Here is a 24150-nt window from a genome sequence, read left to right as displayed (position 1 = left end):
CCAGGACCCTCCAGCGCGCACGCGCCAGCCGCATCCCTTGTGGTTGTCCGGCGTCCGAAGTGCCCGCGTTCGTCATGTCGGCGTCCGTGGTGTCCGTCATCTCGCGGTTCCTGGAGGAGTACTTGAGCTCCACTCCGCAGCGGCTCAAGTTGTTGGACGCCTATCTCCTTTATATACTGCTGACCGGGGCGCTGCAGTTCGGCTACTGTCTCCTCGTGGGCACCTTCCCCTTCAACTCCTTCCTCTCCGGCTTCATCTCTTGTGTGGGCAGCTTCATCCTAGCGGGTAATGATTCTGTACCCTGGTAATCATGTCCCACTTGGGCGTGCTGTTCCATCCTCACAGTACCCTTTGGTAGTTTGTAGGTGGCCGTCGCCTGTGAAGTCACGCATACTTCCATTCTTGGGATCCAGGAAGCAGGCTTAGAAGTTTTGTCACATTTCTAATGCCTAGGAGCTGGAACTGAATATGTAAAGAAATTCTTCTGGTGCTCCACCGCAGATAATACTGCTCTAAATCCCACTCCAGCTTTGGTGTAGCTTTAGTACAAATTTAAAGTTCGTAGACCTTTAAATGAAAAAGCCAACCCTGAGCCATTTCTGTTACCTTGGTCTAATTCCCTACTCCATCCAGGGGCAGGCTTTAGTGATAGTATAGGAATATAAATATTGGAGATTGTGAGGCTGGCCAGTAGATGCTGGCTTTTTAGTTGCTCTCCCCTCCCCCACTTATTTCTGTGAATGATGCTTCCCTGCTTTTCTTTCTTACTCTGAGCTCAGTTTTTATTCACACAGTTGTGTGTTAGCTCCTTCTTTCGGTCTTCCGCATATAATAACCTTATAGACTTACGGGGACTGGAGAGATGGCTCGATGATTAAGAGCACTGACTGTTCTTCCGGAGGACCTGGGTTCAAATTCTAGCACCTACAAAACTGTCCATAACTCCAGTTCCAGGGATCTGGAGCCTCCATACGGACATACATGCAAGCAAAATGCACATAAGACTTATGGATTTAATAAGGATTGCCTCTGACTTGCTTCTGAAGTCTGACCTTTCTTGCTCCATGGAACTGAGTGAATCTTGGCAACAGGAATGTTACTACCAAGTGTATTATGGTCAGCAGTGTTTTGGGGGTTTATTAGCGATTTTTTTTTTCTTTTCCTCAGTGAATTAGAGCCCATTTGGGCACAGGCAAAATAGAGCACTGGACTTGTGTGGAGACTTGATTTATGGTGATGCCTCCTTGACGTAGATCTCACATCACACAAACACATTCACATCGCTAGCTCAGGTATCTGGGAATAAATAATTTTACTTTTCAGAACTTAAATAGGCCTCAGGACATCGACAACCTGTGCCTTAGTCAGAGAGTCAGAGCTAGAGTTGCAAAGTTAGTTTGCTCAGGTCATCGTCTTTGAATTTTGGTCTGTTTTCTTGAGGCTGTACCTTGACCATCAGGACATGGTCACCTGTAGCACCACCAGCTAGCTCTGACATACCCCTTTACAGTGTCCAGTACTGTTTATGACAATTTTATTAGCTAGCCAGGAGAAAGAACCTTGCTGAGAACCTCTGATTGGTTTATTTATTTAGCTTCTGGTTGTGCAAATGTTGGAACAGGGTAGACTGAGAGCTGATTTTAAATAAGCCTTTTCCTGTTGAAGGCACCCCATCTTCCTGAGTTTCTGAGTCCTGACTTCACAGACCACATAGAAAATAATGATTTGCTGAGAAGTTAGGTTAGTGTGATAAAGCCAGAGAGTTTGTTTGGCTTTTTAAATTTTCTCTTGCTTCCTTGCTTGCTTGCTTTTTTCTTCCTCTGTGCCTGCCTGCTCCCCCCTCCACTTCCTTTCTCTTTTTTGCAGGTGATTTTTCCTTATTTCAAGTATGTTTTTCTTTTAATCTTTTCAAAAATGTTTTTGTGGGTGTCTGTGTGTGTATAGTGTATATTGTGAAGTGTCAGTATGTGTTGGTGTGCATTGCTGCATATATGGAGGTCAAAGAGCAGAAGCATTCATTGGCTAGATTGGACTGGCTGGTTGGCCAGAGAACTTCTTGAGGGTGTCTTCCTGTTGTGTGGTATCTCGTCTGCCCCAGCTCTCCAGAATTACAGATTGAGTGCCACCGTACCAGGTTTTGCATAGGTCCTTTCTTTGAGGCAGGCACTTGACAACTGAGACATCTCTCCAGCGCCCAGCTGCTGTTTTTGTGCCTGTGTAGGAAATTGTCATGTTACAGGAGGAACAGTCTAACTTGTAATTGAATAAACTGCTTAGAAAAAGAACTCTATTAGTAGTGAGATGGGTGTTGGTAGTGACATTGGTGTTGGTAGTGAGGACCTTGTTAGCAGTGAGGACGTCATTAGCAGTGAGGATGTTGTTAGCAGTGAGGACGTTATTAGCAGTGGGGACATTGTTAGCAGTGAGGACGTTGTTAGCAGTGAGGATGTTGTTAGCAGTGAGGACATTATTAGCAGTGAAGACCTTATTAGTATTAAGATTGGTGTTAGTAATGAGATTTCCAAATTTTTCAGGTAACAGACAGTAGAATGAGAGAAATAAAAGTGAGTTTAAGGAAAAGGATTTTTGAAAATTGATTGTTGCTTCAGAAAGTTAGCATTCTCCTTCCCTCAGTGAACGTGGGCATTTTGCTGCTGAGCTAAATCTTCAAATATGGCTGTCCGTCCGTCCGTCCGTCCATCCATCCATCCATCCATCTCTCTCTGTCTTTTTCTTTTGAGACAGGGTTTTAGTGTGTACGCCTGGCTAGCTGGAACTGTTAATCAGGTTGACCTTGAACTCACAGAAATCCACTTCCCTCTACTTGTGAGTGCCGGGGTTAAAGATGTGTGCCGGCAGCCTGCCTGCCATGCTTCTTTTGACACAGCATTAGGTTTACTAAACACAGCCCCTTTTATTGCCCAGATCATTGCCTGGTAACTTGTTTTAATGAAGAATTGGAAATTTGGATGCTTGGCCTTTGTTCATCTTGTTGAGGTAGGAAGTCTGGTACCTGCTGAAGTTTTTTGACTTTTCTGTTTTTGCGAGAGAATGGAGGGTTCAGTTTGAGTGGTGAAGGGAGACTGTAGGAAATTATGTTGGAGGATTTTGAAAGACCAAGTGGTGATAATTGCTGGAGCTTTGGGTGTCTGGCCTATTTCTGTAGCTCATCTGAGAATTAACAATGACAACCCGGAGGGGGGGGATGGCTCAGTGGGTGAAGGGTCTTGTCACCAAACCTGAGCATCACCCGAGTTTGACCCCTGAGACCTGCATGAAGGGAGGAGAGAACCAACTCCTTCAGGTGGTCCTCTCTCCTCCACATGTATACACTCACACTAAGCAAATAATAAAAACACAGACCAGCCGTCCAACAGCAGTCCTTTTGGATGCGAAGGGCAGACTTGAAGTCGATGCTAGCTGATGACTTTGAGGAGGACGCTCTAGTTTGATCTTGTTATTTTTTTTTATTGGTTATTCCTTCTGCGCTTGCTGATTAGCATCTCCTCTTCGGAAATTGGTCACTACATTTAAATCAGTTTAGGATGCTGCCATCAAACTTGTAAAAGCCTGTTAAGACACAGTAATGTCTTCTGTTTCTTCATGCCTGGGTGACTTGCTCAGGATTTCCTGAATGGACTTGTGATTAAATGGCCATCAGGGATGGGGCCTTTTCAGCGGTATAGTGTATAGTAGGTTTTAATTTTAATTTTTTTGTTTTGTTTTGTTTTTTGAGACAGGGTTTCTCTGTAGCCTTGGCTGTCCTGGACTCGATTTGTAGACCAGGCTGGCCTTGAATTCACAGCTATCCACTTGCCTCTGCCTCCCTGAGTGCTGGGATCACAGGTGTGCAACACCACGCCCTGCTGTGTAGTGGGTTTTTAAAGCACCTGGAGGGAGTAATTTCCTTTCCCATCTCATCATGCTCAGCAGCTGTTTGTTTACCTTACTGTTAGCTATCACTAGCAGAGGGACATCTGTTGCTACAGAGTTAAATTCCAGTGTTGGCAGCCTTTGTACTTTCCTTTTTTTTTTTTTTTTTTTACCTGGAATCTGCTCATTTCAAGTACGATGTAGGGAGGATAAGCGGAAAATGGTTAAGTCTGTCCTTAAAACAAGTCTTACTGGGCAAGCACTCCACTACTCATCCTAGTCTGTGAAATCAATTGTTTTAGGTCACTTTACGACTTTGGCCCTTCTGTTCTCAAGCTTAGGAAACCGTTTTGCCGTTTGAAAAACAGAGTTTGGGGGCTGGAGAGAAGGCTTAGAGTGCTTGCAGAGCAAGCATGAATATCTGAGTTCAGATCCCTAGCACCATGTCAAAAGCCAGGCATGACCCCAGTGCTAGCAGGGTGAGGCAGAATTAAGAGGATTGCTGAGTTTTGCTGGCTGCCAGCGTCAGGTTCAGTGAAAGACCCTGTCTCAAAAGAATAAGGCAGAGAGAGAGAGAGCAGCAAACCCGGTAAGTGTCCTGTAGCCTCTGAAAGTATGCACACACAGGCATGTACTTCTGCACACACACATAGCTCACACATATCACATGCATACACCACACACACACAAGACATTAACAAAATAAGGTTTTAGTGCTTCCAGTTAAGAAATCCCAAAGGAGTTTAAATTTGAGAGACAAGGAGAGTAAGCCAGTATTCTCTGTCTCAAGGGAGCTTTGGACGTCTGTGGATTGAGGTCTGGCTACTTTACGGTGTGTCTGCAAGCTTTGTGGAGCCCTCCCCATCCAGGAGATGGGGAGTTTGCCAACTTCATGACTGACTGTCCTGTTTCGAGATGTCCTGTCCACTGTTTTATTGTTGGTGGGTTTGGCTGTGCAGCCTCTGGTATCCCTTTGAGCTTAATTTGACCTGCAAGCCTGATCGTGTTGCTTAACCACGTTGGCCTGTGGTTCCCAAAGTAGAGTTTTTGGTTTGTTTGCTTCTGACACATGGGCTCTTGGGGGAGCTGGCCTCATTGATAGCACCATCTTCAACGCGGTCCCTGCCCTTTCTGCTCCAGCGTCAGTAAGTTATCTGCCGTCCATGAGCACGGATGCCTCACACTCCTGTACCTTTACTGGCCTATCTTCAGAAGGTTGGTCACGTCCTATACCTCTCAGTTCAGGTGCTTCGTGCCGTTGCTGACTCTCCCAGCAGACCCAGGCCTCTTGTGTTTGTGGGTGTGGGGTTAGGGAAGAAGAGGAATGAGGCTTTGCAATTAGGCTGCATTCCCTGGGCTTGCCTGCCCTCTTGAGGGCGAGGCCAGGTGCTTTCATGTCTGCATCCTTGGTTAGCACTGTGCGTGTTAAAATGAGGGCCACTGAGCACTGTCTGCCGGGCTCTCTGCTCGTGTGCTGCAGATTCAACTGTGAGGAGCACAGATGCAGTGCCTAGTAATTCCAGTCTGAAGGGAGCCTCAGACAGGTCACTGTGGAAGTGTGCTGGGGAGGAGAGGGGCCTGCTGGGCTCCCTGGCCCTTCCAATGCTCCTGCAGTGTGACCCTAGTGTGTTCTCTTTCCCAAAATGTGCTTTGTAACTTCTCACTGTTTCCTATCTCTTTGCCTGTATTCATAGTTTATCTTAGGTTCTCGTTTTCCATAGCAAAATGAGAGTAGCCAGGAGGCCTTCGTCTCCCCCTGAATCACAGCAGCCTGCCTGCTCCTGTGCCGTCTGACTGCCTCCCACTGTGTGTCCTCTATGCGGTGTCTTTCTCCTGCCTATGGCCAGCTCTTCCACTTATGCAGAGCTACTTCTACAGTTATCCTTTCATCCAGCGCCATGCACTTCTCTCTCTTGGACATTCCCGTCTTCTAGGCTTGCTCTGATGCTGTCTGATTTAAAGTTGAACCAGGCATGGTGGAACATACTTTTAGTCTTCGTTCTCAGGAGGTTCTCTGTGGATTTGGGGCCAGCCTGATTTACAAAGTGAGTTCCAGGGCAGCCAAGGCCACGTAAGAGACCCTGTCTCCAAAAAGAAAAAAGTTCCCTTTGCTCCCAGGCATTCCTAGCAACCATCCATTTCTTCTCCGTCGTCGTAGAACTTCTTGAAAGGATAGTTGCTGTTTCTGTCTTCTCCCAAGTACTCCTCAGTGCTCTTGTGCTGGGGCTCTGTCCCTACCATTTACTTCCTCAGACTGTCTTGAGCACAGTCATCTAGCTCACCTTGCCTGACTGCTCAACATTTAGCTCAAATGCTGGCTTTTCCTGAGTGAAACACTTGCTTCTCAACCCTTTTGTGACTGGCTCTTCCTTGCTCCTTCTCACCTACTAGCTTTTTCTCCCCACTGTGCTGGATGCTTCATTTGTATTTCTTCCCATAGTTGAATGTAAATTCCATATGCATGCATACAATTTCATGCTATTGGATGTTTTTAGTTTGGACCCGACCTCTGAGTTTCAGATTAGTAAATCCAGTTCCTGACTTCATTTCTCTTCTTGATGTCTGTTCTGTCTCTCAAGTTTCTACATCCCAAGTAGAGCCTTCCCTGCTAGCCATCTGCTTCTTCACCAGAATATACAGTGTCAACCCTGGGAAGGTTGTTCAATTAGGTATTTAGGAGGTCTCTCTGATCTCGTAATTCCCCTTGCCCATTTCACCAGCAAGCTTTGTTTTCTCCGGAGTATTGGCTGTCTTTTGTTTCTACCTATTTTTAATCACCTTAACCCTGAGCTCTTCAGTTCTTAAGTCATTCATCTTTTAAAACTCTACTTTATTTGGGGTGTTTACACCTCTACCTACCTTCCACCAACCCCCTAACCCTAGGTAGGAGAGACAAGGTTAGTGGGGAGAGGAGCACAGACCCCTTTACTTCTTCCAGCTGTTAGGGTCGATGGATCTTTGGGGGAATATAATAATCTCTAGCAACTTCAAATATAGCCAGCTGTCTCCTCCAAGCCACTGTGCTCCGAAGAATCTCTCTCCAAACGACCACACCTTCTGTCTCTGGTCTCTCCAAACTGCTACATGCTACATGCCAACACCGCATTGCCACACCACTCTCTCTGGGCTCTCAAATTTATATTCTCTGTAGTCCTAGACATGGCCATTACCAGTTGGCAAAGGCCATGCCCCGCACAATACAGTTAACAGCTGTGGACAAACTATAGCCCAACTAAAATCCCACACATGGGATTAAAACAAAAACATACTTGCATAATGTAACTGAGTCTTCAAAGAAATCAAAACTTCCAGTACAGTCCTACAAACCATTCTCCACGTTGCAGTTCTAGCCTTTAAAGAATGTGAGTCATTTATGTCACTCAGCTTCTTGAACCCTGAAATGCTGCTTCATTGCCCTTTAAGTCCAGACTCCTGAATTTCCTCTGGTCACTGATATCTGGTGTCTCTGGCTTATATGCCCAAGATGTGTCAAGACAATTTTACATTCTGGATTGCTCTGCCTCAGATCATTATGCTTTAGTAGTTTTTAAAAAAAGATTTGAGTACTGGATAAGATAGCTTTCTATGGGGCTGGAGAGATGGCTCAGTGGTTAAGAGCACTGTCTGCTCTTCCAAGGGAGGCAGGTTCAATTCTCAGGACCCATATGGCAACTCACAACTGTCTGTAACTTCAGAGATCTGACATCTTTACACTAATGCATATAAAATAAAAGTAAATAAATTATAAAAAAAGATAGCTTTCTAATCTCCTTAATCCTGCTCCATTTTCTTCACAGTGTGTACCCGCCCAGAATTTCCTTGTTTGCTGGCTCCTGGCTGGAAACGTGTGTTTATCTCCACAGCCTGGAAGCTCCTTGGGAGCCAGACTCCTGTCTCTGGCTGTATGCCATATTCCCAGTGTTGAAATATTCTGCTGAACAAATGGGCATTTAAGGAGACAGATGAGCTAGACCTGCTGCAAGGGGCAGGCTGCCTCAGGAGGGAGTCTGTTTCCATCTTTGGAAGTGCTCAGGGAGACGCTGCAGCCTCATTTCTGGAGCAAGCATGTTTCTTTACACAGCTGAGGGATGTGACCTGCTCATGAGCAAGGCAGGTTCTGTAGGGCTGTAATTTTCATGGGGCAGCTTATCAGAGCCGGGACATGGTAACTCCCTGTCAGAAAATTCCCCAGGCTGGCCTTGGAAGCTCCTTCCAGCACACCTGTCTCCCACCACTTCTTGGCCATTGTTCCACTTTGCTTTCTGTTGCTGTGATGAACACTATGACTAACAGCAGCTTGGGGAGGAAAGGGCTTATTTGGCTTACCTGGTATGGAAGTCAAAGCATGGACATAGAGGTAAGAAAGGCCATGGAGGAACGCTGCTCACCGATTGCCCTCCACGCCTTGCTCAGCTTGTTTTCTTACACAATCCGGGACCACCTGCTTGGGGGTAGCACTGCCAGCAGTGGTCTGGATCCTTCCATATCAGTTATTAATTAAGAAAATACAGCTGGGTGTGGTGGCACAGCCTTTAATCCCCACCCTCAGGGAGGCAGAGGCAGGCAGATCAATGTGAGTTTGAGGCCAGCCTGGTCTACATAGTGAGTCCAGGACAGCCAAGGCTACACAGAGAAACCCTGTCTCGAAAAACAAAACACAAGGACAATAAAAACAAAATGCAGGATAAGTGGCTCAGCAGTTATGAACACTGATTGCTTTTCAAGAGGACCCATTTGCTTTTCTACCCCTACTACCCACATGGCTATTCACAGCTGTCTGTACCTCTACCTTTAGGAGTCTAACATGCTCTTCTGGCCCCCTAGGGTACCAGGCACACAAGTGGTACACAGATGTGCATGCAGACAAAACATCTGATAAATAAAATAAAAAATTTAAAAAGGAAGGAAAATGCCCCAAAGACATGCCCATAAGCTAGTGTGATGGAGGCAGTTCTGTTGAGGTTCTCTTCTCTCGGCTGACTCTAGTTTGTGTCAAGTTGGGAAGAAAAAATCCTGTTAACATAGGCATTTTTTGCATCAATTGGGGTGTTGGAAGGGCTGGAGAGATGGCTCAGTAGTTAGGAAGCACTGGCTGCTCTTCCAGAGGACCCGGGTTCCATTTCCAGCGCCCATTCATGTGACTTCACTTCCAGGGATCCAGTGCTGTCTGCTGACCTCCTTGGGGACCAGGGATTCATGTGATTCATGTATATAAATGTAGGCAAAACTGTCATACAAGTAGAATAAGCATGTTTAAAACAAACAAACAACGGGGTGTTAGCCTCCATGATCTTTGATGCTGTTGGATGCTTGTAGGCTTGATTTGTGCATGGTAACTGAATTTGAGTTGTGGCAGTCATTTTAAGGTTAGCATCAGTCCATGGCTGTATTAACCTTCACAGAGCTTTTCTCTTATTCCCTTATAGTTACTCCAAATACCACCTTATTTTCTATCCCATTGCTGTTAATAGTTCTGTATCTGTTATTCTATAGAGTTTTTGTTAGATTGTAACTGAATGTAATAATTATATGTAATGTTAAAGTTTTAGAAACAACAGTATGGGGCCTAAGGCAAAGCAGTTGCTGCAAGAGCATGAGGATGGTTACAGTCTCCAGTACTCATAGGAAAGGTTGGGTAGGCTACACATGCCCGAAACCCAAGGTGGAGGAGGGGAAAAACGGGTAGAACCTTGAAGCTCCATTGGCCAGCTAACCTAGCAGAATCCATAACCTTTAAGTTCCCTGAGAACTCCTGCCTCAAAAAGTAAAGTGGGCAGGCCGGAGAGATGGCTCAGTGCTTCAGATCACTTCCTGCTCTTCCAGAAGATCTAGCTTGGTTACATCCAGCAGCTCACAGCTGCCTATAAATACCGCTCCAGGGAATCCAGTGCTCTCTTTTGGCTTCCAGGAGAATCTGTATACACAGCTCATATACACACAGCACATAGACACCCACACACAACATTAAATCTCTGAAAAATATTATTTGGGGTGTGAATGAAGAAGACTCTTGAATTCAACATCTGGGCCCTCCCATTCATATGTGTGTGTACCTACCTTTATGCACAACACACATGAACACATATATACAATACATACACACAACACCATAGACACATATGAAAAGAGACCTGATATGAGCCAGTGCTTTTGACTATTTTTTTCACTCAGTGAAAGTGGATAGCTTTATTTTCAGTGTATAGAGAATTTACTTTATTCTGAATAATTGCATAGGATTTCATTGCAAGTCTGTAGTATAATTTATTTCCCTTGATGACATTTGGACCATTTCCTTTTTTTTTTTCTTTCAATTTTACAAACATACTATACTGCGTTTTGTAGGTCAAAAGGTAAAAACATTTAAAATATTAAATGGTGTTGCCAGTTGCTTTCCCCCAAAGGAGGACTAACCTGGCCTTTCACAGCAAGGTTTTAGTTGGTTTCCTTACTCCAATCTGTGTCCTTCCACAGTTGGGTAGGATCTCTGTGCTTGGGGGAATGGGCACTGTTGCTGTGGTGGTGAATTTGGAGGACTAGTGTGATCATTCTCTCTTTTGAGCAGATTCTTCTTTGTTAATGCTAGCCTGAAGCAGATGTGATAATTTATCGCAGCCATAAAAGGTGTTTGAGCAGAGACCACCCCTTAGCTGCTTCTCCCACCTGGGTGACTGGCTGCTGCCTTGTTAGAGACTTCGGGGATACAGAAATGTGGGAGAGTTAAGAGTCTCGTGTGCTGGCTCTTCTGCCATCTTCTGAGCTGAGTGAGCCGCTGCTGGAACTTTACAGAGATGGTTTCTCTGCAGCTGCATTTATAATCTCTGCTGTGTGTTATGTACGCTTCTTGTAGAAAATGGTGAGGGTTTCATAGGCTTGTCATTCAACCCACCTTCTGTTACTGCTGTATCTACAGCCTCAGGTAGGTATATTAGACACTTCAGATCAGCTAGATTAAGACAGTTCTTAGGCTCTTGGGAGATAGACCCGTGAATAAGCTTACAGGTTTTTTTATCCTAATTCTGAGGCGTCTTTTCTCTCCTTTATTTTTCCTTTACCAAAAGATAGTTAAGATTGTAAGGCTGTATAATTTTATGAGTTTTATATTTTCTCTTTAGTTTTTGCAGTTTTTATTTATTGTATGTGTACTATCAGGCTTGTTGGCAAATGCCCTCACCAGTAAGCTATCTCACAACCCTGTTTTTAGTTTTAGTTTCTTGAGCCAGTGTCTTATGAAGCTCAGGTTTGTCTTGAACTTGCCATGGAGTTGAGGATGACCTTGAATCCCCTCTTACGTCTGTCTCAAAGGTGCTGTGTTACAAGGGCACCTATGTAGCTTGAGATGAGTTTTTAAATTCTCTGTTCTAACTACGATCCAGCTCAAGACAGAGAACATTATCTTGAATTTTCTAAGCCTCTTCTTTGTCCATGAAAGATTAAAAGCACTATCTTGACTTAGGTCACTCTAGATTTATTTTGCCCATTTGGTTTGTTTGTTTATTATTTTTGTTGTTTTGCTTTCTTGAGATATGGTGTCTTAATTCTGTCTAGAGTGGTCTCAAACTTGTGGCAGTCCTCCTTAGCCTCCCACATTTTGGGATCGCAGGTGTGAGCCACCATGTCTTTCTGTTTTGTCTAGCTTTAGGGTTCCATATGTGTAGACTCATCTAGTGTGCACTCTATGTTTGGATTATGCTGCATAACATAGCGAGGAATCCATTCAAGTTTTGTCTAACAGAAGTTCCTTTTCATTGCCATGTAGTATTTCTTTGTTTATGTGTGCTACAATTTACCCTCTGTGCTGTTAATAGACGTCAGATGTTTCTAGCTTTGTGCACACCATAGGCGCCGATCCTGTGCATGCCTTTTGGGTGTTTGTGTGCCTTATTTTTGTTAGAGGAGAGTTTTCATCACGGGATGTACTTGTGTACTGCGTAACAATCACTTGTTTTAGACTTTGGGATAATGACTTTTGTGTTTCGTTTCTTAACCAGTTTGTTTGAGAATACAGATCAACCCCCAGAACAAGGCGGATTTCCAAGGCATTTCTCCAGAGCGAGCCTTCGCTGACTTTCTGTTTGCCAGCACCATTCTGCACCTTGTCGTCATGAACTTCGTCGGCTGACCTGCTCCCGTTTCCTAAGTTGAGGAGTTGGAGTCTGGCAGAATGTAAGTGGTGACCACAGCCCTTGTCCTGTTGTGCTGATTTTAGCAGGTGAAATTGGATGGGGTTGGTTCTGTTCCTAGTTGGCTGAGTTTCTGTAGCACCGTAAGACGTTTGCAGAACTTCCTGGAGGTTCCAAGCGTATTAGTAGCAGTGTGCTCATCAGCCTGTTGTTAATAGGTGTATACCCAAAGATTTTTGAAGAAAGATAAATTGCAGGCTTTGCTTTTAGATTTGTTCTTGAAAATTTTTTTCCAATTTTGCCATTAATGTTAAATATTGGCCATGGTTGCTTGATAGGTATTCCGAGTAGTGTGAACAACTGACAGTTGGTACTTGTGAATATGTGTCCCAAACTTAAATGGTAAGGTTGGATCAACTGGAGAGAGGATTTGGAACCAGACTGACAGCTTTTGGTTCATTTGCCATATCTCTTGTTAGTTAGGCACTAAATCTTTCCCCGACCTCAAACAAACTTTACACAGTTCTGATAGGGAAACAGAAGCAGGCCTAGATTCCATTTGCAGAGCTGAAAGCCGTCTCTCCCCTCCCTTCACAGGTTGTATGCCCTCCTCTCCACTCTCCCCACTTGTCTTAGTTACCTTCCTAATGCTGTGATAAGACACCATGACAAAAGCAACTTACAGAAGAACATGTTTAGCTTAGTATTCATGGTTGCAGAGTCTTGGAGTCTATGACTGTCCTGGTGGGGAGCATGGCAGCAGTCAGGCATGGTTTAGGTCTCAGCATGGAGCTGAGAGCTTACATCTTGAGCCACAAGCATGAAGCAGTGAGCTAACTGCGAATAGCACAGGCGTTTGAACCTCAAAGGCCACTCACAGTGACGCACCTCCTCCACCAAGAACCCACCTCCTACTGTGTAGAAGCATTCAGACATTCTCATTCAAACCTCCACACCCCTGAAGCTGAGTGAGTCTTAAAGCTGTGATAAGTACATAAATTTTTTTCCAAATAATTTTCCAAATATCAATATTGTTCCTTTTGTACGAGAAAATGGGCCCAGAAGCGTCAGTGGCTTCTGTAGGTGCACAGTTTGTGGTTGCAGAGGGCCTCTGCCTGTGCTTTGCTCTGTGCTTGTGCCGCTCCCCGAGGAATGTCTGGGCTCTTTCCTTTCCTGAGCATTATAAAATGTAGTACTGTTGTGTCCAGGTGGCAAGAGAAGAGACTATTAAATACAATCATATTTTGAAGATAATGTCCCAGGACCAATCTCTTTACATTACTGCATGGCAACCTGTATGTTTTTTACTAAAAGTATCAGAAGTATCACACAAGAGCCAGCGTGTACGCACTGATGTGACAGTGACTGCATCTTGAAATGGCACATGAATCCACCTTAAGAGCAGCTCTGTTTGTTCAGGTAGAACTTTGGTTTTAGGTAGTGGTAAGCTGTTGGATGCTTCGTTCGCTGAAAACATTTGAGAACCACCACATTCTACCATCCTAATATAGTCTCAGGTCTTGGAGACCTGATCTCCATCCCTCCCTCTCATCCCTAGTCAGTGCCTGTTACTGGGAATACAAGGAAAGTAAAATGCCTTTAGAAGTGAACAGTTGAGACCTAATCTCAAGAAGTATCAACAAAAACCAAAGAAACAAAGCTGGGGATGGATTTGAGTTGGTGCAGTGCCCTGGGTTCAGTACCAGCACTGAACGAACCAGACATCCCAGCACTCAGGAGGTGAAGGCAGGTGGAACTAGAGATTCATCCTCAGCTGTGTATCGAGTTGGAGGTCAGCTTGAACTACAGGAGACCCTGTCTTAAGTCAGGTAAAGACCCATAAAGTACAGCTAAAATATGACATGATAGTGTTAGCAGAGCTCAGAATGAAGTGCTGTGAGAGATGGAGGAGGGCGAGCATGCCTGGAGAAGTAGCTGACGAGCGGCTCGCAGCTCTGACCACTCCTCAGTTCACTGTTTCTCTTGGATACCCTGAGTGTATCCTCCGGTGCACGTATGCCACCTTGGGTTTACAATACTAGGTGTAATTCTTAGGCGTTCTGTAGAGATGTAGCAAGAGCTGTTTCTGATTGCCTTACTCTAGATTTGTGAAGGTGTTTCCTAGATGAGTTGTGGTGTGTATTTAAGAAGGGACAGAATGCATTTTAAGGTTGTTCTCCAGCCTCAGAAAGGTACCAAATCAAGGAAAGTTATTCCTAGGGCTGTCATGATTGGAGGAGGACTCAGCTTCTAAAGAACTTAGTATTTCAAAATTATGACAAAACAGACAAAAAAGCAGGCTCAGCAGAAAGCGTGCAGTGCAGATCATATTAACAGCTCTGGGCCACCTGCCCAGCTGGGAATTATGGGCTACGAGTATGCAGATTCTTCCAGTCTCCTGGAGCTAGAGTTAGAGGCAATAGTGAGCAGTTATATGACCAGTGTGGTGTTGGGTACCGAACTTGGGTCCTCTGAAAGAACAGTATTAACTCATAACTCTGAGCCATCTTTCCAGCTCTAGTTTCAGAATTTTTCTTTTTTTTCCCTAGGCAGAGTTTCTCCGTGTAGCCATGGCTATCCTTTAACTAGCTTTGTAGACCTGGATCGCCTTGAACTCATAGAGACCAGTTGAATTATGGTATTAGTAAAGGCCTTTTCTGCTACCTGCCCTAGCTTCCAAGTAATGACACAGAGATCTGTTAATTTATTCAACAAGCCTTAAGTGCTGTGACTGGGCAGATGTTCATCTGTTCCAACCTAATTATGCTAGTCTGGCTACCTACCAACCATGTGCCCTTTTATCTGCTATCTAAGTCTCGGCCTTCTGCTCCAACTCTCTGTCCTCATGATGAACTCCTCTGGTGACTTCTCCCTCCTCTCTGTCTACCTGAGGCCCCCAGATTGGGAATAGAAGTCCCGCCTCTGTCTCCTCTGCCTGCCCAGTTATTGTCTGAATCAGCTTCTTTATTAACCAATCAGGGGTAATTAGGGAGTAATTTTCACACAACATTGAGACTGGTGATTCTTCATAGAAATGACAGTGCCCATGTCTGGACTGCAGCCAGAAGTTAGCACAGAAATCAGCATCTGAACATATAGTGCCGAGATCCACCTGCCTCTGCCTCCCACGTGCTGGGATTAAAGGCTTGTACCACCACTGCTGGTCCAGTTGAAGGATTTTCAAAAGAAAGGATGAGAAAGGAGACAGCAGCATTGGGTTGCATTTAGGGAGTTAACATTCCTGGTGGTGTGACGGGTCGGGAGAAAGTGGAAGTGGGCACAGAGGAACAGCTCATTTTAAGTGTGCTTCTCTTCCTGAGTGGAGGTCGTTGCTAGAAGCCTGGGCGGGAATTTTCTTAGTTCTGCTTTCTTTATGAGGAAAGTCACTTACTATCTTAAAAAAAAGCATTTAGTCCTAGCTAGTGCTAGAGGGCTGTGGGGCTAGGCAGAATATTTGGATTGATAGTCAGTACTGTTTACAAATACATAGTTCTGTTGCCTTTTTAAGTTCATTGAAGTATAGTAATCGAAAGAATTACCTTATAGTAATCTAAAGAATTACCTCACAATGGATTCTTTTTCTCATCTCCATCTTTATTTTTAATTAATTAAGAGACAAGGTCTCCCAATTCCAGGCTTGTCTAGAACTTAAAAGAAAAAAAATGTTTAAATTTCATTAGATTTTATTTAGTGAGTGTGTGTGTAGTTGCGTGTGTGGCCACCAAGAACACATGTGGCAAACAGGACTGCCTTCAGCTGTTCTTTCTCTGCCATATGGGTCCTAGGGATCACTCTCTGGTATCAGGATTCATGGGAAGTGCCCTTGCTCCCTGAGCAAGCTTACTGGTCTGAGAGCTTTAAGAAAGAAAAAAAAAATTCTTTGACAGTTTCACACCTCTATACAATGTATTTTGATTGTATCCATCCCTGACTAGTACCCTTTCTTCTTCTTCTCTTTTTAAATTATTTTGTAACCCACTGAGCCCATTTAGCACAGCCAGCAGCCCATGGTCATGGGATCACCCGCTGCTTTAGCCTGGCTACCGACCAGCTTAGATGTTACCCGCTAAGCTCTGCTGCCATCTAGCGGATGCACGTTTCCTTCGCCGAGAGTGTTTCCGTGGAGCAATGAAAGCTAGTTCCTTTCCAGTCATAGGAGGGCAGCAAAGGCCCTGGTGAGCTTAGATGCTCACCAGGGGTTGATTTCCACCCTGGCCAGGAGGGGGCAGTGCTGAGCTAGGAATCCGGAGCCGACCCCTGGCTTATGTTCTTCAGGAAAGTGTACGTAAACTGTAGGGTTTCCCTTTGAAAGTTTCAGGGCTTCTTTTTTCATTTATTGTAAACCTTTTATTGCCTCCAACAATGAGCTCCCACTGGCAATAAGCTTTAATTTTTTAGTAACTTTTTAGTTGGTGAGTGAGTGAGTCCTGTAACCTTTCTCGATCCCTCAGTCCCTCAGGGGGCTGGAACGTGAAATTTCAGTTCTTTAACAGTTATAAAAAGCACTAATTGACTCTTTGAATTGGTGGCTGAACTCTTTTGGTTGGTCTTTCTAAGGCAGAGCAATGGAGACACTCGGATGTAGTTAGATTTGTGTGTGCTTGGCAGTGCGTGTGCGCGTGCAGCCATGACACATGGTGAGAGGACAGCCTTCGGGGCTGTTTCTCTCCTTCCACCGTGGGGCCTGGGGTGGAACTCAGGTGTGTCTACCCACCGATCCATCTCATCAGCCGATTTTTAAATTATTTTCAGTTTCTTTCTATGTTTGAGGGTCCCGCTCTGGCCAAGGTTAGTCTTGAACTCATGATCCTGTCTCTCCTTTGCCCCCCAAGAGCTGGAGGAGAGGACTACAGGAGTTAGCTGCTGTATCAGGCCTAGGTGGGTATTTACCGGCTCTGGTGACTCTAGCCCTGGGTCTTTGTTACACACTGGGCTGCACGGGGCCTGGTCCCTGGGCTCTCAGGTCCACAGTCCACGCCTCTCACATTCTATATTGTCACAGTGCTTTAAGATTCACTCTTGTTCCTGCTCTGCCTTGCACTCTGAGCTTCCAGAGTAGGGACCTTCAGGCCGATCACAGGCCTCGGTTTCCCTGATTGTGCAGCAAGGAAGGTGGCCTTCATGACAGTTTTCTTACAGCTGCTAACTTTCACGAATAAGGTTATGATGGTCACTGTTTTGTGGACTCCATTTGGGCACTTTTTATTCATATTCTCGATGTCTGTTACTGAAGCTAGAACATTAAAGTGGGGTGCTCACAGTAAAATGTGCAGAACCAACCATCCATAAAACATTTGTTATTACCACAGCCCCACATGTTAGGAGCCATGTATCTTCCGCATGCACCTTATGATCAGTGCATGTAATTTTCCCACCTGCCCTGAGGTGGGGGGACAGCCAGCCGAGCACCTGCTCTAGACCTGAAGAAACCTAGCCTTGGCAAAATTTCAGTTGACTTTAGTCCTTGGTACCAAGTGATGAGTGGGCACTTAAGAGTGGATGTTTGGATTCTAAACTCTGAAAGTCATTGCTCTCTGTTTTCAAGAACTTTTGAGTAATGATTTTACATATATGTATATATGTATATATATTTGTCTATATTTTAAACAATATCTAAATTTAGACAGATTGTTGTCTGTCTCCCACAGAGTAGGCAAGAAAACTTTATGCACTGATAATAAAGGTGCACGTGGAAGATGCATGAATCCAAAAAATGTGGGGATGTGCTGATTTTTACATATATATATATATATATATATGTTTAATTATATATTATACATGAATGCCTGTTAGATTGTGTTTATTAAAATATTGAACTTGCCTTATTTTTTAAGTGAGAAAAATTAAGAGAAGTTTATAGGAAGGGATAAAGACAGGTCATCCTAGGTGTTTCTGCAGAGTCAGGCGTCACCACCTGACAGGAGAACTGTAGGAGAGGGCACACTGGGAGGCTTGGCTTACTGTAGGGAGGGTGACCCTGCACAGCCCCTCGTTCTTTATGGAAATATTCCAAGCCTGCACCAACCACACAGTAGCCACTAGTCACATGATTGGTGTTGGTTGATGCACATCTGAAAAGGGACTCACTAACCAAGGAACTAAATTTTAATTTCCTTATTCTATCTTTTTTTTTTTTTTTAAAGATAGGCTCTACTGAATCCTTAGCTAGGTTTGAATTTAATATGTAGCCAAGGAAGACCTTGAACTTGTGATCATCCTGCCTCTACCATGTGCCACCATGCCTGGTGTGATGGGTGCTGAGTATCAAACCCAGGGTTTCATGTATGCTACATAAGTACTTCCATCTGAACTATATCCCGAGCCCAGCTCATAATCTCACCCAATTTTAACTAAATTTAAATAAATCTCTGTAGCTACTGGCTATTGGGTTGGATAACACAGTTCTAGATAAAACTTCCAGGCTATCAAGTTGCAGTTTTGTCATTTCTGTGAGAGGATGAGCCTGGTTGATTTCTGGAGGGCCCTTTATTTTTAGTTATGACCTGTGTCTGGTAACATGAGAGTGATTCACACTGAACTCAGCTCTTGGGAGTTTTGCACTGTCACTGACTTCTATCACACCCAGTTTCAGTTTTAATTGGGTGATGAGAATCTAGGGAAAGGTCAGCATTTGATCACAATTGTCCAGTAATAGAGACAGACTAGTGCTGGGGAAGAGCACAGATCCAAAGTGGGAGCTGTGTCTGGCATGGTCGTTTCCATCTGTGGAGAAAGCCATGGTTTCCATAGTTTCTTGTAGTTTACCTTGCTTTCTTTTAAGGTGATTAGAATGGGCAGGTCAGGTGGCACTATTTCTGCCCGGGTGAAAGCCTGGGACACCCCCTTCTCTTTTCTCAGCAGGTGTCTCCCATCAGGGAGGAGATTGTGTGTGGCAGGTTTTGATAGCCTTTACATAGCTGATGGTTGAGAGCTTTTTTCCTGAGTTGTTCACCAGGCCCATTGTGCTGGGCTGACATTTCAGGAATCCCGAGAATGATCGCTAAGAACGTCTTCGATGGAAGAGAAAAACTGATCTTTAGGAATAGGGTTTTCTGAAAACTACCACCAAAGATGCTTGCTTTCTAAGCCCTTTTCTCTACAAGGACTAGCCTTCATGCCTTAGGTTCAAGTGCTTTAGAATCAGAGTCTACCCAGCTCTCAGCAGCAACTTAGCTCCTTCTGCAGCCATTTCCATCTTACCCAAAGTAACTCCGTTAGGTAGAAACTAGATTACTTCTAAAGACCTTGACTGTATGTGAGTTATGGGACATATTATCCACTGTCTTGGTCTAGTGTCCTCAGATTGGACGCTAGTGCTTTATGAGGAGTCTGAGGGCCGGGAAGGGGAGTGGCTGATGGAGAATCAGGACTGGTAATCATAGGGCTGGTTGCCGGTTTCTTCAGCTTCTCAGCAGACTTTTTTTTTTTTTTTTTTTTTTTTTTTAAGGTGTGACTATTGTCTTCATAGATTCTACTCTCATAAAACACTCTTGAAAACAGTTGGCCTTTTTCTGATTATCCTATTTGGCTGGAATATTGCCGTGCTATAGCTGTTTCATGGGTTGAGAGTTACCTGGAAGGATCTGGGACATGACCATACTCCTTTCTGCTTCTTTCTTTCAGGTTCACTCTTTGACGTCCCTGGATAAGAATTCTTGAGATGGCAGCTTGCTGAACATTGACTCTCCGATCTGTGCTTAACTGTGCCGCTCGCTGGGTATGAGGTTGGGGAGTCCAGGGAACTCCTTTGCTCTGTCTGACCAACTTCCCAGGCAGTCTGCCTTCCCTTCAGTGTAACCCTTACTTTCCAAATTAAAAACCGTTTCTCTGCCACTCCTATCCACGCCTCCGACTGCAGTTTGTTCTTTTCATACTTGTGTGCAGATCTGTTTCCCTTGGGTTCTGTGCTCACGAGCGCTTCGTGACTTGCTAGCTGGCAACTCTGAACCCTCACGTTTATTCTCATTAAGTAGTTGTCATTGAAGTCAGTGACGAAAGACAGTGCTGACAACCTGGAAAATGGCAGCTCTTTGTCCTTTTGCTTGATCAGGTAATCCTTCGCTAATCCTTCATTGTCCGGAACTGCACCACCAAGCACTTGTCAGAACTGTGTGTGCTTTCGTAGGATGACTGTTGTGACATGCTTCTGGTAAGAAGTGAGATGTGTTGTCTCTTAGGCAGTATAGGCCAGTGCAGAGTGCGTGTGCCCTGTGTGTGTGTGTGTGTGTGTGTGTGAGTGTGTGAGAGAGAGAGAGACTGATTGTGTGACTGTGTTCTGTGACTGTGGGCAGGCGTCTGTGTCTGTTGTATGTCTATGTGACTATGAATGTGTGCATGAAAGACCATGTCTCTGTGTGATGTATAACTGTGTATGTTTGTCTGTGGCATGTGACTGTGTGGTGTGACCGTGCATGTGTGTGTGTTGATTTGCATCATGCATGTGTTTTCCAAGGCTCCCTCACAAGTCTCCTGTTTCATCTTGCAGTTGTCTTCAGGGGTTCCAGTTCTCATTAAGTAGGAGAAATGAAGCTCAGATTTGTGCTTAAGGTCACAGGTCTTAGAAAACCCAGAAAGAGCAGACGATCACATTAAGGACAAGGCTTTTGTGGAATCCAGGTCTGTTGGCTGAAGTGAGCTCTGGTTCATCTTGGGAGTAGTGTGTTTGCATATATGGGGACATCCCTGTTGGGTTCCACCGTAGCTGATTATCAGATGACCTGTGCTCCAGAAGTCCTAGTGAACCCTGGGGAGCCAATAGCTACATTTCCTGGGTCACACTGGATCAAGTCAGTCTTTGGGGTATAGCTGTAGCTGATTGAAGGTGCCAAGCTAGGAGGTTTGCTCTTCAGTAGATAGTTAGAAATTAGTACTGGCTACTGAGGAGCTTTTTGAAAAGGAGACTCCAAGGCCTAACGCCCAAGCTATAGAAGCAAAGCTTTACATTTTATCAAGGTTCCAGGTGATTGCTGTGCACACAGAAGTTTGAGGTGCAGCAGTCTGGAGCCTTGGTTTTCAGCTTTGGGTGTACCCTGCAGTTCCTCAGGAGCTTAGCAAAGCTTGAGTCTCCATTCTTATTGGGTCTCTGCTTAACTAGATAAGATTGAGAGTGGTTCTGCACAGGGATAGCAAGCTTCTGAGGAACAGTTGGCTTTAATATGTGACAAAAGCTGCCAGTGGTTCTGTGGGCCATGGCTTTGCACTGTCAGGAGAAATTCACTAAGATGACTAAGTGGGCAAGGTGCTTGACAGTCATGCACAGACATCAACGAGTTTCACCAGGAAGTCGGGATGGTTTTTAGTTTAGATTCTATAAACAGGTATTTCAAATACGAAAAGTATTCAGCTGAGAATAAGTAATAACTTTGTGAAGAAAGACATTATGACAGTCTTTATTGTCACGCAGGTTTGCATATCTCACAGTGATTTAGGGATACTGGACAGGTACTGGGTTCCCAAGTGTCAGATTTCCTTTTGTCTCTAGGCTCGTGATTTTCCCAAACTAGCCTTGGTGGCAGAAACATCTTTGGTGTGCATTTATTTATTTATCTATCTATTTACTTACCATTTCCTTTACAACAGTAGAAAACTCTAGATGATTTTTGGTGTCCTGAGTTCAAATTTGAGAATGCACTGTAGGTTATTAGTTTGCTGTAGGCTTGTTAGCTTGTACCACAATTCTCAGTTCCACGTGCACAGGAAGATTAGCAGTGGTTTAGTCCTCAGTTTAGGAAAATGCCTTCGTTCTCCGCAGGGCTCCTGACTCTGAGGGTTTTGTTTTGCTGACTCAGGTCAAAGCAGGAGCGCTGAGTCTCACTGGGTGGACTGAGGGATGTCCTGCTGTTTCCTGCTGCTTCTAGCTCACAGCACCTCGACGGGTGGTTTGTTTTTATTTCCTGTGCTCTTTCTGTGGGGCCACAAGCCATTTGCCACAACCACTGTACATTGTCCCTTGCTCTGCAGTGGTGGAAACACAGCCCTTTGCACCTTCTGCCCACACACTTCCTGTCTCCACCGCATGGAAATGTCTCTCATGTTTCCTCTCAAAGCAGCCTATACCTTTGCTCTTTGATCACATCCTGTCGTCTTGGGCTGCAAAGCGCTTTTGTTATGATTGGAAAATACTCGGGGAAAGTTACAGAGATCTGTTCCCTGCTCTGGGAGAGTCAGCAAACCAGCATCAGCTGGTTCCCAGCACCTGGGCTCAGTGTGATCCCGGTGGTTCTGGCCCTGGGCTGGAAGTCTAGGCTAATGTTTGAGTACCCTAGGACGTTAGGAACTTACCTTAAGGTTTCTATTGCTGTGATAAAGCACCATTCCAGGGAGGAATACTGCTTGCTGGCTTGCTCCCTGCTCACCCTGCTTTTTACTACAGCAGGACCAACTTTCCCTGGGTAGCACTACCCACAGTGGGCTGGGCTTTCCCTCATCCATTATTAATTAAGAAAATTCCCCCAGGCTTGCCCACCAACTAATCTGGGGGGTGGGGGGGAGGCATTTTCTGAATTGAGGTTCTCTCTTCCCAAATGACACAAGACTGTCAAACTGACAAAACCTAGCCAATGTAGGACTACCACTAACTTTTAAAAGACTATAACAGAAAAATGAGATTTCTTGGGTATGTGTGATCCTTCTCCTTGAATAAGGACTTCGGTAAGAAAGAAAAAAGTATGCGAATTCCTATGTCAGGCCAGACAGAAATATTTTACTTGCTTAATTCTGAATTTATAGGTCTGAGTTCACACAGAATTTTTTTTTTTTTTTTTTTTTTTTGCATAATTTGCACAGCCCTGTGTTGTGGAATGTGCTTTGTATGATCTCGAGTGTTGAATTGAAGCTGTGTTCTTTCATGTACTGTCTTTTGAACCTTAGAGGGCTGTCTCTAAGATTCTGTAATAATTAATTAGGCGCCTAGGCTCTGCTCAGCAGGCATGGGCTATAAAGATAAGACCCAGCCTCGCTGTCTAGGGGTAAGCAAACCAACAAACCGCTGTATGTCTGGCACGGTGTTCAGTACCTAGGGTCTGCAATCCCAGGAGGGATGGTAGTCTCACTTTTCCCAATGGGGAAATGGAGCCTTGGTTTGCCAATGTTAGAATGGCAGAATTTCTTTCTGACTCAAAGCATTTGGGTTAGGCTTTGGATGAGCCAATGAGCAGTGAGCATGGGAGCGATGGTACTTCACCACCCCACAAATACACCATTTCTCATGGAGATTGGCAGAACCACTAAGAGCTCTAATACGATGCTTTTCTCCCGCAGTGGCATATCCAGCCTTATGGGGTCTTGCCAAGGGCCTTGCTTGCCAGTGGGAGGAGAAGTCTCACTAGGAGGCCTATTGCGGCCTGTCTAACAGGGGTGAGAGCAACAAGGCTTTACAATTTTAAAATGTTAGAAAAAATTGTTTAAGAGTATGTATGTGTGTGAAGACAGCTTGCAGATTTAGTTTTCTCCTTCTGCCATGTAGGTTGGAAATCGGGTCGTCATGCTTGGCAACAAGCACCCTTACCATCTTGTGCCATCTTACCCTTACCCTGTGCCATCTTGCCAGCCCTATTTTTGTTTGTTTTTAGTTTTTAAAAACAATTTAAAAGATCTTTTAAAGTAAGAAACTGAAATAAAAATATTACATCACTTTCCTCTTTCCCTCTTCCTCCTCCTCCTATCTATCCCTGCTCCCTGCACTTTTTCAAATTCATGGCCTCCGACCTCTTTTTCTTTAATTGTTGATATATTATGTGCATTTATGTATAAAATTTCAAGACTGACCATTTGGTGTTGGATGGTAGCCAGTTGGGCTCTCTCCTGGGGAAGACTGTTTCCCCATTCTCACTGTTCCTTGGTTGCCTGTCATTCTTTGTTTAGGGTTGGGGCCTGTGTGATTTCCTCCCTTTGTGGTATCGTATCTTTTGGTGTCATTCTTGTCCAGGTCTTGCTTAGGCCGCCATGTTGGTGAGACTTTGTGGGTGCAGCTTCCCTCACATTTCTAAGAAAGCAATCTCGCAGCAGACTTCCTGTTCTCCGGCTCTTACAGTCTTTGTGCCACATCTTTTCGAAGACGGTCCCTGAGCCGTAGGTACAGGACTTGTGCTGCAGATGGATCAGCTGGGGGTGGGCGCCCCGTGATTGCTGTTCTCTGCAGTTTGGCCTTTTCTTTGTC

At 44.7% G+C, this 24150-nt stretch overlaps 1 protein-coding gene across 1 annotated transcript; it reads left to right on the top strand.

Annotated features, from left to right (window-relative positions):
• Dad1 (defender against cell death 1) lies at window positions 1-19832 on the top strand. The gene is made up of 3 exons (XM_055615505.1): window positions 1-285; window positions 11862-12036; window positions 19617-19832. The coding sequence occupies exons 1-2, from the start codon at window positions 75-77 to the stop codon at window positions 11990-11992; spliced, it is 342 nt and encodes a 113-aa protein (XP_055471480.1). The 5' UTR covers window positions 1-74; the 3' UTR covers window positions 11993-12036; window positions 19617-19832.
• Window positions 19833-24150: the final 4318 nt, after the last annotated feature.

This window comes from Psammomys obesus, unplaced genomic scaffold, assembly GCF_907164565.1.
Source record: "Psammomys obesus unplaced genomic scaffold, mPsaObe1.curated_primary_1811, whole genome shotgun sequence".
Classification (NCBI taxonomy): domain Eukaryota; kingdom Metazoa; phylum Chordata; class Mammalia; order Rodentia; family Muridae; genus Psammomys; species Psammomys obesus.
This window is presented reverse-complemented; position numbering and strand designations above follow the sequence as displayed.

Excerpts from the sequence above, each read along its gene's own strand:
- Dad1 (XM_055615505.1), top strand. The coding sequence starts at position 75 with ATGTCGGCGTCCGTGGTGTCCGTCATCTCGCGGTTCCTGGAGGAGTAC. Across the intron at positions 286-11,861 it reads GGGCAGCTTCATCCTAGCGG|TTTGTTTGAGAATACAGATC; the intron begins GTAATGATTCTG and ends TTTCTTAACCAG.